Raw genomic sequence first — 12,102 nt, 5'->3', positions numbered from 1 at the left:
TGGACAGGGAAAAGTCCACAAGATGATTCCAGGATGATCAAGCGCTTCTTTTGAGGAGGGGGGAGAAGAAGCGGCTTCAGGTCTGCATGCGGGAGGAGGGTGCGCTGGCAGCTGCACACTCGGACTCCGGTGAAGAAAGAAAAAAAGGAAAAAGGGAAAAGTAGAAGTAGTTCCACGGTGGTTGTCGGCTCGTCCGGCCGGGTGTGGAACTCCGGGCCCGGTCAGCGGGCACACGTGGCACTTCGTCTCCGTGCGAAACGGATGCGTCCGTCTTTACGCAGGTTTCAACATTGGAGAGGCAGAAATCACCCCGGCGGGGGTGTTTTATACCTCTTGTTGTGGTTTCGTGTTACCGGTCGGCTCTGGGTCATGTGGACCAATCCTGACGGAGGGCCCGCCCTGGACCTTCCAGCTGGTGAGGGAGCTCTCAGGCTCCCCCTGCCGTTGGCCTCTAGTATTGCACCTTGGAAGGGGGGGTCCAGGGGGTGATCACGTGACCAATGGCAGACTTTTTCAGTTGTAGGCATGTGGTCCTTTGTTCTCAAAACGTGGTCTCCCCTCCCCCTTCCATGAGGTTGAGTGGCCCCCAACACTGGGCTGAGGCTCGGGGTTCTCTTCACGCTTCCTCTTGAGGCAGCCGAGGCCTGAAGTTGACGGCGTTGCATTGTCAGAATGCTCATCTGAACTCAACTTCCGTCTCGTACAAGGTGGAGGCTCGGTGCTCTCTTTACGCTTCTTCTTGCTGGAGCCAAGGCCTGCAGTTCACAGTGTTGCATTGTCAGAATTCTCATCTGAACTCAACTTCTGTCTCTTACTGGGCAGAGGCTCAGGGCTCTCTTTACGCTTCTTCTTGCGGGAGCCAAGGCCTGAAGTTGATGGTGTTGCATTGTCAGGATGGTCATCTGAACTCAACTTCCGTCTCGTACGAGGTGGAGGCTCGGTGCTCTCTTCAAGCTTCCTCTTGAGGCAGCCCAGGCCTGAAGTTGACGGCGTTGCATTGTCAGAATTCTCATCTGAACTCAACTTCTGTCTCTTACTGGGCTGATGCTCGGGGCTCTCTTTTCGCTTCTTCTTGCGGGAGCCAAGGCCTGACGTTGATGGTGTTGCATTGTCAGGATGCTCATCTGAACTCAACTTCTGTCTCTTATTGGGCTGAGGCTCGGGGCTCTCTTCACGCTTCCACTTGAGGCAGCCGAGGCCTGAAGTGCATGGTGTCGCATTGTCAGACTGCTCAGCTGAACTGAACCTCCATCCCTTATTAGGCTGAGGCTCGGGGCACTCTTCACGCTTCCTCTTGAGGCAGCCGAGGCCTGAAGTTGACGGCGTTGCATTGTCAGAATGCTCATCTGATGTCAACTCCCATCTCGTACGAGGTGGAGGCTTGGGGTTCTCTTTACGCTTCTTCTTGCGGGAGCCAAGGCCTGAAGTTGATGGTGTTGCATTGTCAGGATGGTCATCTGAACTCAACTTCCGTCTTGTACGAGGTGGAGGCTCGGTGCTCTCTTCACGCTTCTTCTTGCGGGAGCCGAGGACTGAAGTTGATGGTGTTGCATTGTCGGGATGCTCATCTGAACTCAACCCCCGTGTCTTGCTGGGCTGAGGCTCAGGGCTCGCTTCACGCTTCCACTTGAGGCAGCCGAGGCCTGAAGTGCATGGTGTCGCATTGTAAGAATGCTCATATGAACTGAACCTCCATCCCTTATTAGGCTGAGGCTCGGGGCGCTCTTCACGCTTCCTCTTGAGGCAGCCGAGGCCTGAAGTTGACGGCGTTGCATTGTCAGAATTCTCATCTGAACTCAACTTCTGTCTCTTACTGGGCTGAGGCTCGGGGCTCTCTTCACGCTTCCACTTGAGGCAGCCGAGGCTTGAAGTGCATGGTGTCGCATTGTCAGAATGCTCATCTGAACTGAACCTCCATCCTTTATTAGGCTGAGGCTCGGGGCGCTCTTCACGCTTCCTCTTGCGGCAGCCGAGGCCTGAAGTACCTGGTGTTGCATTGTCAGAATGCTCATCTGAACTGAACCTCCATCCCTTACTAGGCTGAGGCTCGGGGCACTCTTCACGCTTCCTCTTTCCCAGTTGCTGATCAGGAGACCCCTGAGCTTGACAAGCAATGTCGGGAAGCAACTGGGGGGACTGACTGAGAGTCTCAGGGTGAAAAGGATGAGCAAGGGAGCACCAACCCTGCTCCACGTCCTCCCATAACTCCTCTTCATTGTCCAAGTCCTCTTCTTCATTTTCGATGATGGGGATGTTGCCATTTTCGTCTTCATTATCAGAGATGAATATGGGGTCATTCACAACCTCTTCTTGAATAGCTGGGAGGCCCATTGGGTCAGCCTCATCCTCATCCTCTTCATCTTCCTCATCCTCTTCATCATCCGCATCCTCTTCATCATCAGCGTCAGTATCATCATCATCATCATCATCATCATCATCATCATCATCATCATCATCATCATCATCATCATCATCATCACTGGACCTGATGAGTTCTGGTTCGAGGGTGAGGAATCCATCACCCGCTTCTCTAGGATTCAGTCTGAATATGATAGTGAATTGTTCCGGTTCGATAAACAGGTAGTTGTTACCCAATCGTCCAAAATCCATGAGGAACCACTCAAGGCCATCATCCTCATCCATATCATCCCCGAGGTTGTTATGCTCCATGGGAATCTGGATTATTCTTGGGACGTCCTCATCCCCTTCTGGTTCATCCCGGTAAATTTGGAGATAGTTATGTATTTCTCTTGGCATCTCGATGAACCTCAGGACGTTTTCCTCCTCAACTGCATCAATCAGGAAAAATACAGGTATGTCATCCCCGTCAAGAAGATGATTTTGCGGTACATCTCCTTCTCCATTGTACCCGAAAGGTCCATCTGTAATGGAAGAAATATCAAACAGTTAAATTACATGAAGGTCTCAGAACATGTGGGGTCATAGAACTGAAAGTTTTGCAAAGAATTTGATTTGCGTAGGTATGGCTCATGTCCTTCCCAAAACACACATACGTTATCCACAAAATAACCAGCAGTGCAGTAAACAGCTCAATCAAATATAATAGATGACATTGTGCTGCTGAATATTTTTCAATTTACACTTTCAAACAAGAGATCTTAGGATGACCATCACCTGCTGCAGTGATCATGCCTGCATGTTTTAAGACAATAACTCTGATTGCATGGGGACACATGAAGCATCTTTTAAGGTTTAACCCCAGTTTACATATTTTGACCAGTGCAGAACAAATACTAACAACATTTCACCTCACATTCTACTGTGTAATTGTTAGTGACGAATAAAGCACTTAATGACAATTAAAGCTGCAAGCAGCATTGGACGGGACCTCGCGAAAGACTGCCCGTCGGAATGACACAGCGCTGATGGAACATGAAATGTTTTTCCAAAACTTCCACCGACATGAATTTACAGGCCTTTGTCAGTTGTGTACGGATTACAAAAGGAACATGGTCAAAAGTTAGGGGGCGTGAGTTGTAGAGCTCGACGAGACGAACACATTTCGTATTCATTGCATATGTGTACGATATTCCTACAGACCGTGGCAGGCGATTTAGTTTTTATAGGGGGCGCTAGAGAGCCATTTTTGCACCATGGGGGTAGGTTTTGACATTTTAATACATTTTGTGCCAGTCTCTACGATCGTGCCAAATTTGGTGAGTTTTTGAGCGTGTTTAGGGGGTCAAATTAGCGATAATAGACACATTATTTCTGCGCGAAAGAAAGCGGTATAAAAATAATAAGAAGAAACATTTGAAAAACAATATACAATTTCGCCACTCTGAGGGGTCAGTGGGGCCATGAGGGTGACCAGATGAGTGCGGGGCCTCCTTTGGCCCCCACTGTTGGCGACGACGAATTACAAAAGGGACCTGCCGTTGGCTGGGCCTAGGGCCCAGCTGTTGGCGAGGTCCCTAAATATAGCAAATCATCTGATGTTAACTATGTCAGCAAGAAGTCAAACCCTCGGCTTTCTATGAGTCGGTGAGAGCTGCCACTGGTGTTTGAAAGCTGGAGTAAAGAAAAATGTTGAATTCCTACCTTCATGGTTGTCATTGTTTTCTGCCTCCCTCGGGTGTTCCTGCTGTCTCTCATCAGCCATTTCTTGTATATCAGGGTGTCACTGGTCCAGCAGATTTATTTGATCTCAATAAAGATTCAATGTGCAGTAGCTCCTGTTCTTGTGTGTGTCGATTTGTTGTGTGTCACTCCAACAGTGTCCTTTCAAAGAGACTTCAAAGAGGTGTGATGTCACTCTTTCATGTAATTTCTTATGTCAACTGCAGTGTGAGTTCTGCATGTAATTTCTTGTTATGATGTCAGAGATGAAAGAAACATCTTGCTTTGATCTGGGAGGTTCTTTCCTTTCCTTTTTTTCTTTTTCTTTCTGAGTGGTGGGAACTAACAGAGCGATGGAACCAGCAGATGGCGATAATGCAATTTTAATGGATGGAAACTGCTTTTAAATCCAGAAGAAGTTCTCAGAGAGACAATTTGCATTTCTTTCTTTCTTTTTCTTTGTTTTTTTTTTTGAGTGGTGGGAATGGTACGGACTAGCTGAAACCAGCAGATGGCAGTAGTACAACTTCACGTATGCCAGCTACTGTTCAACCTAAGTGAAAAAGAAGAAGTAGAAAAACCCATTTTAAAGACATCAGAGCATGTCTGAGAGGCAGCAGTAAAGTATTTTGTACGGAATTGTCTATGTCAAACCAAAAAATTCAGCAACTGGAAAAGAAACAGTGTCTAAAAGAAAACAGGGAAGCATATTTGTAAATTTCTTAACCCGGGTAGGAGGAATATGCTCTTCAGTATGCTTGAACCACGGCTTCAGATCATGTTGCCCAAACTGCCAATTTGCCAGAAGTGACAGCCGTCATTGCTACTTTGCGAGCCTCTACAGTCTAAACATTCGGGTATAAAGCCGCAAGAGGTTGCCAGATCTGACTCACTGTTTCTAGTCCAAATACAGTGCTTTGGTAATACACTTTAAATACAATGTTGTTGGACCTCTGAAAATATGAAATTGTTGAAAACTGAATAATAAAGGACCTTTAAATAACTCCACTTTACAGCTCTACTTATTGGCAGTGAGAGGTTGTTTGACAAGTTTTTAGACAAGGTGTTAGGAGTGGTGGTGCAAAGGATTCAAGCGCCGACAGGACCAGAAAGGAAAATTGAGAAAAGGATTTCTTAAGAGTTTTTCTCCAGCGGAGCGGCAATCCTTGGTGAGTGGCATTGGAGCAGAGGTGGGCGTTACAGAGACGCGATCTTTCCAGCAGGGCTGAGCGGCGCACACCGGGACCCCCCCCCCCCCCCCTTTTAGATGCAACCAGTGACACAGAGTTTATCCAGCTCTCCACTGTGGCCGGAGTTCTCAGGAATCATTTATAAGTTGTAGCTGCATTTATGTGTAAATGTGCGGCTCAAGTGCAGAGAAATATCGCCTTTTTTCCCCCAAATACCTGGTTATTTGTAAACATGGCCCAAGTCTCATTCTGTGTTTGGACAGGCTGGTGTCTAAAAAAAATTCACGACAATGAGAAGAATTTTTGAATAAATCCTGACATCTACTGTTGATAATCTGTTAATAGCACAGCACATGCAATGTCGGCAACTTTCCTCACCTGTTCCAGTTTGCGATAAACCAAAAAAACGTATAATTTTTCAGTTTTATGCTGCTGTTCTTTGCGTACAGAAAGAAAAGTCTTTGCTTCAGTACAATATAAAAGTTTATTTCATGTTTCACACATTTTAACATATTTTTCTATAATACACTTTGCCATTGTACAAATTAGTCTCCATAAAACAAACTGTACAGCCAGTGGTTTAATCATTTTAATTTGTAAAGGACCAGAGGCTCAGGCCATTTGACTTTCCAACTGATGGAATATTCTGGAAGCTGGGCCCAGCCCAGGCTTTATTTTCTTTACATAATCATTGTACAATATCTCTGTTCACATTTTTGAAACACAATATTTCTTCTGCACAACTTCCTGACACCGGGGATGAGGACAACGCCCACGTGAGAATAATAATGGCTGAATTCCATTTTAGCTGCTTTGGTTTTCAGAGTCCTGCTTGGTTCATTTTCAAAGTGAATAGGAATATTTGGACGTTTTTTCAAGGATTTAGCCTAGCATATTAGCATAGCGCATTAGACGTGTGTACTGCATTCACAAAAGAAACAAAAAAACAAACAAAGCCTGTACCCCCTAAAAATGTAAATCAAGTCAGAATAAGTACCCGTCTGTATGAAATGGCAGCAATTTCAGCAGACGCACAAACTTTAACAAAGACTCAACAAACGTTCGACTCCTGAAAAGTCTTCAGACGTCTTGCACGACCATGGCAGAGACGGCGCGACTCCAGGCAGCGTCCACGTCGGTTACAGCTCATCTCGTCTTCCCTGCTCAGCTTCGCCGTCCACCTGAACTTTTAGTTCGTGTTCCGTTATCTTCCCGTCTTTATCGTGGTCCTGGTTATTAAACATGTCCTTTATGATGGCGTCGGCGTCGGAGCCTGGTCGCAGTCGACCTTTTCCCTCTTTAATTTGGAGCCAGATGAAGGTGGAGAACTGTGCAACGTACCGGAGAGGAGGACGTTAGACGAGGCGAATGTTGACTTGCTGAATGAAATCTTCAAGCCATCATTTTGGCCACTCACCTCTTCAAGAGGAACTTCTTTGTCCCCGTTGAGGTCCATGGCAGGAAAGAGTGGGTCGGGGCTGTCGCCGAGCCACACGAACATGTAGCCGTCGGGGACGCCCTTCTGCAGCTCCACTAACTCCAGTTCGAAGAAAAGCACGGCGCTCCGGGGAACTCCTCCGGCTGTACGAGCCATCACACGGGAAACCCGCCGTCACTCACAGCAGCGCCATAAAAAAAAAAACACAGAAGTCCGAGCGTCTCTATAAAGACTCACCTCCATTTTCACCGTGTCCCCAGTGCGGAGGAACGACCACTTCCCTCCTCTCGCCCACGCACATGCCCCTCAAACCTTCCTCCAGGCCCCAGATCACCTTATTCGCCCCGAGAGTCGTGACCGACGGCGAGTCCATCTGGTCCCTGCAGGAAGTGACGCGTCCACAGTTATTGCGGGGAATTCAGAAGCGGGATCCGTGGAAAAACCTGAAGCCATGCGGCGTAACAGCCAGCGGTGATTACATGCAGAGGATGCAGAGTGAGGTGCGGAGGAAGCTCACGAGGAGTACAGCAAGGTCCCGTCCATCAGGGAGCAGTTGTAGCGGTACTGGATCAGGTCGTCTGGCTCGCTGCTCGCGCTGCATCCCTGAGGCTTGTGGGTAACTCGGACCTCCACGGGATCGTTGGGGTTGTGAAAATCAATGACGTGGATGTCGAAGACCAGAACGGCCGAGCCGGGGATGAGGTCTCCTGAAGCAGACGGAAATAGCACCCTGTGATCAGCTTGTTGCAGAGAGAGACGTCACTCTAAAGCAGAGTTACAGTGGGGGGGGGGCTCACGAAGAATTCTTTGGTAGAATCGTGCCCTTTGGGTTAAAAGCATGAAACTTGACACATAGACGGCATGATTGTTTTGGGATGCGGCTCCACCTCAGCAACCTCCCCTGGTCATCGTGATGGCCATTTTTTTGCAAAATGGCTGCCAAATTAGTAAAATGCATATAACGTTAGAACTATATATTGTGGAATCATGATTTTTGTGTCTGCATGTATAGTTCTGAGGCCAACAAAGCCAATGGACACAAAAACACAAGATATAGTCAATAATACCAAACAGTGCATTCAAAATAAACAGTAATTAATGAACTCACAAGGTCCTTCTTTCAGCAAAACAGACAGCCAAAGCGTTGATGGTTCTCTACTGCATGGCATCTCATTGCTACATATGATAATCAAGTGCGGTCATGGCTTGCCAAGAGTGAACCAGTGAACAGTGATGCATCTTTCAAGGCTTTAGTCCGATAACGGCCGCCTGTTTCATTATTAAAACCCGGAACAAGCGGCCGTAATCGGACTCGCATGGATTCTGCCTGGACACATTAAGTGTTTAATATATATATGATATAAACAGACTTTGGCCCTTATTTTGTGTGTTACAGGTGCAGGAACACAGACAAATCGAAGCAAAGACATAGTGTTGTGGCGTTGGTGGTGGTTTAGACCAAAGACAACTAACCATGTGAAAGCAATATGAGCTTGTAGACATGGCGGCTATAGATGCCCAGTATCATGCTAAATGCTGAACAAAACAGTACAAACAGGCACTCTCAGGGAAGGGCTTGGCAGAAAGTGTTACATGGCATAGCTTTTGCTTTTGCTGAACTCCTCTCATACATAGAAACCAACAGAGTCAATGGAAGCCAGGCCAGGCATGTGTATATTAAATAATACTTCCTTCTTAGATTAGTCTGTTGTTGCATCCACTGGCTTTGTTGACCTCAGAACTATACATTTAGACACCAAAATCATGATTCTACAATGTAAACTTCCAAAATTATATGTATTTCGACCACCAGGGGAGGCTGCCTGCGTGGATCCACATCCCAGAAATAATCAGTAGGGTTCATGCCTTCCATGTGCCAAGTTTCATGCTTTTAACCTAAAGTGCACAATTGTTGCCTTTACCACACCACTATAGTGTCCAGCTCGTCTCCCTCAGGTGTTTTGTTGCCGATTCTTCTTAAAACATTTTTTTTCCTCATAATCTTTTTAAATTGATGATATAATATTTGACATATCATAAGATATTCCACATATTTCATTTAATCCCTAATTAAAATTCTAATTAAACATGAACCCAAGGCCCCTCAGAAGAACAATAGAACGTAGTGTCTTACAGCAACGATAGTAAAATACTACCATATGAGCGGACATAAGACGGTAAAAAAAGATAAATAAAAAATAAAACAAATATATACAGCCATAATAACAATAATAATAATAATTACAGTACTTTAGGCTACATAAATACGGTAAAGGAACAACAATGTCCTCGAGAAGGAAGTTGCTGATTCTTCTTGTTCATCATTAGTAAATAATAGCAAATCGTTCTTTTCAAGACGAGCGACCATCCAGATTAAAGAGCATCTTCCCTCCACTAAGTGACGTGAGCCCAGCTGAAGCTGCGGACACTCTCAGCGTTCACAACGCTCCTCTCACTGAGGGAGACGAAGAGATCGTAGACGGACCTCGTTTCGATTCGCGGGTCAAAAACTCACCGACTCCGTCTTCGCCGTACGCCAGGTGAGGAGGCACCGTGACCCGCCTCTTCTCGCCCATGCACAGCCCCTGCAGGGCCTCGTCCATCCCCCGGATCACGTACCCCATGCCGATGTAAGTGTTGTACGTGCTGTTTCGCTGGTAGCTGTCAAAGCGAGGTAGACGTTGAGGGGGGGGGGGGGGGGCGTAGAGCCAGGATTTGAAATGCCGAGAACAGCGCTGGTCTCGGGTTTACCTGGAGTCGAAGGGCGTGCCGTCCTGGAACGTGCCGTTGTAGTGGTAGCGGATGTAATCGCCGCTCGCCGTCCGGCGGCTGCAGCCTGCAGGCGCCTCCTTCACCTGCACCGTCACCGTGTCGTTGGGGTTGAACACGTCAACCAGCAGCACCTCGAACACCAGCGTGGCCTGAGGAGGGACCGCAGTTCCTGTTCAGAGGGAGGAGGAGTGGGAATTCAGTTCATTCCTTCATTTATGTAACATTTACCAGCAGGCTTTCTGTCTTATTCTGACTTTAGCGTTGCACGAAGCTGTACTGGAGTGCTAGAAGAAGGTGCAAGACGCTGTACGTACAGAGTCACGGTCAATATCAAAATAAAAGCCACCAGCAGACTTTCTTTTAAAAAATGTTTAAAAAAAACAATTTAAAAGTCTGATTTGTTTCTTTTTTTTTTATCGGTAATCCATCATAAATCACTGATAAATACAGATTCATTTACTTTACAAGTAAACGTCGACAGGCCGGACGTGGCCTGAAGGAGAGTAAATCCTTCAAAAAGGATTTCTGCAGATTAGTTTTGTCCTTCAAGCTTCAAACATTTCAAGTATTTCTCTTAAATCAAACCATCTGCTGCTTCTGCCGCTGCCACATCACTCATGTGTTTCACTCACTCCGGCTGGAGACGGATTGTATTTCTCTAACTTTACTTTGAACGCCACTCAGTCGAACAAGCCTTCAGAACAAAACCAAATTCTCTTCAACCACACGAGTGTGGACAAAACAACCTAAACCCTGCAGGTCGTCACATTTCCTTTCCATTTCTCAAAACTAAACTGACGTCTGAAATCCCACAGCCACGACTGGAATATTCGGTATCACCGTGGCCGCTCTCTCCGTATCCCAGGAACGGCGGGACGATGACGACCCGCCTCTCTCCGACGCACATGCCCAGAAGCCCCTCCTCCATGCCCTGGATGAGGTCGCCCTGCCCGAGGTAGGTGTCGTAGGTCGCGTTCTTCGTGTGGCTACATGAAACAAAAGTCAAAGTCGTTGAGGAGCACAGAAACAGAGAACAGAGAGCAACGGACACTCCTGCGACGTCTCACCTGGAGTCAAACGCCTCGCCCGACAGCAGCGTGCCGTTGTAGTGGTACCGGATAAAATCCGACACGGCGGCCGTGCGGTTGCAGGCGCTGGGTTTGCCGAGCTTGCGGATCTGCACCTTGTCCTCGGCGTTCCAGATGTCCAGCAGGAGGACGTCGTACACCAGCACGGCGTCGGGGGGGATGATCCCGCCCGTCCCTATGCTGCCGTAGGCCAGGTGCGGGGGAACGGTGATCCTCCGGCGCTCGTTCACGCACATCCCCTGCAGACCGCGGTCCATCCCCGTGATGAGCCGGCCCAGGCCCACCTGGCTGATGAAGGCTTTGCCTCGGTCGTGGCTGCAGTGGCGAGAAGAGAGAGAGAGACGAAGAACGATGTCCCATTCAGGAAATCACTGTCTTCTGTGTGCACAACATATTTAACACTCTTCCGTGCCCCTCTTTCATATTACCCAGCACATCTGGTGCTGTGTAATACCACTTTCTACCACCAGATGGTGTCGTGAGGCACTGATTTATAACTTTTTTTTTTTTTAACTAAACATATTTGAATGATTTCTTGGAAAAAAATGTCACCTTCAACCAGGAATCCAATCCCAACCTCTTGCCTGGCACCCTGGGATACAAAATTATTTGGGCACCCATTGGGCAAAACAACAAGGCCCCGTTTACACGACGACAACTGCAGCCACAAAATTTTTCTGTTGCACTTAACCAGCTTCCAAGGTGGAACTTTTATTTTCACAATCCCGATTTCCCCCCCATGCACCCCCCCTATAAATCGCTCTTCTGCTCGTACGTGACAAACAAACATGGCGGCCTGCAGAGTGGCGTGACTCCAAGCCTCATCGTCCATATTAGTCATTTTACAGTCCATACAATGTTTTGGTATTCTGTTAACGTTTATAGCGTATTGTTCTCTGCACACATGAATGTGTAATTTCATTACAAAGACAGACAACAGTGCCACCTTGTGGCACGGAATGCCGACTACATCATTTTCAGCATCTCTGCCGTTGCCACGTACACTTTATTTTGTGAAACCAAAGAAGCATCGTGACGTCTCAGAAGAGAGTGAGGGGGTACGAGGGGGGGGGGCACATATCTGTATTTGCACCGGGGCCCTCAGAGTTCTTGGACCGGCCCCGACGTCAATCATACACAAACTGCACATGCTCTCCAAAACGACTAATTCAGGTATTAAGTTATTTTCTGGCTGCAGTAAATCACAGGGTGACTCTGGGTTCTTTTTTTTTTTTGTTCTGCAGTCGCTCTGTCGTGCAGCAGCTTTTCAGTAAACATGTTAAATCTCACTTCACCTGGAGTCAAACTTTTTCCCGTCTACATGGAAGGATCCGTTGAAGTGGTACCGGATGAAATCCTCCGTTTGCACCTCCCGGGGACAGACCCGGGGAACGTGGTACCGATCCACCAGCACGTCCACCAGCAGCTCCCCGGTGCTCCTCGCCCGGAACAGGTGAAGGAGGAGCGGCAGCAGCAGCCCGCAGGACCCGATCGCTTCCATCTGGAGGAGCAGCGGGCTGGAGGGCTTCTATCG

At 47.6% G+C, this 12,102-nt stretch overlaps 1 protein-coding gene across 1 annotated transcript; it reads right to left on the bottom strand.

Annotated features, from left to right (window-relative positions):
* Positions 1–5,745: 5,745 nt before the first annotated feature.
* On the bottom strand, positions 5,746–12,102 carry LOC308141344 (peptidyl-prolyl cis-trans isomerase FKBP10-like). The gene is made up of 9 exons (XM_080511456.1): positions 11,864–12,102; positions 10,548–10,883; positions 10,321–10,466; positions 9,460–9,649; positions 9,224–9,369; positions 7,226–7,415; positions 6,946–7,088; positions 6,688–6,851; positions 5,746–6,598 (listed from the first exon to the last, which is right to left on the bottom strand). Exons 1-9 carry the CDS (start codon positions 12,067–12,069, stop codon positions 6,410–6,412), a joined length of 1,710 nt encoding a protein of 569 aa, XP_080367582.1. The 5' UTR covers positions 12,070–12,102; the 3' UTR covers positions 5,746–6,409.

This window comes from Blennius ocellaris, assembly GCF_963422515.1.
Source record: "Blennius ocellaris genome assembly, chromosome: 16".
Classification (NCBI taxonomy): domain Eukaryota; kingdom Metazoa; phylum Chordata; class Actinopteri; order Blenniiformes; family Blenniidae; genus Blennius; species Blennius ocellaris.
Note: the sequence above shows the minus strand (reverse complement) of the source record. Positions and strands in the feature narration are given on the sequence as shown.

Coding starts and splice junctions, on each gene's coding strand:
- LOC308141344 (XM_080511456.1), bottom strand. CDS start 12,069: ATGGAAGCGATCGGGTCCTGCGGGCTGCTGCTGCCGCTCCTCCTTCAC. Junction 10,884..11,863: donor GGGAAAAAGTTTGACTCCAG/GTGAAGTGAGAT, acceptor TCGCCACTGCAG/CCACGACCGAGGCAAAGCCT. Junction 10,467..10,547: donor GGCGAGGCGTTTGACTCCAG/GTGAGACGTCGC, acceptor TGTTTCATGTAG/CCACACGAAGAACGCGACCT.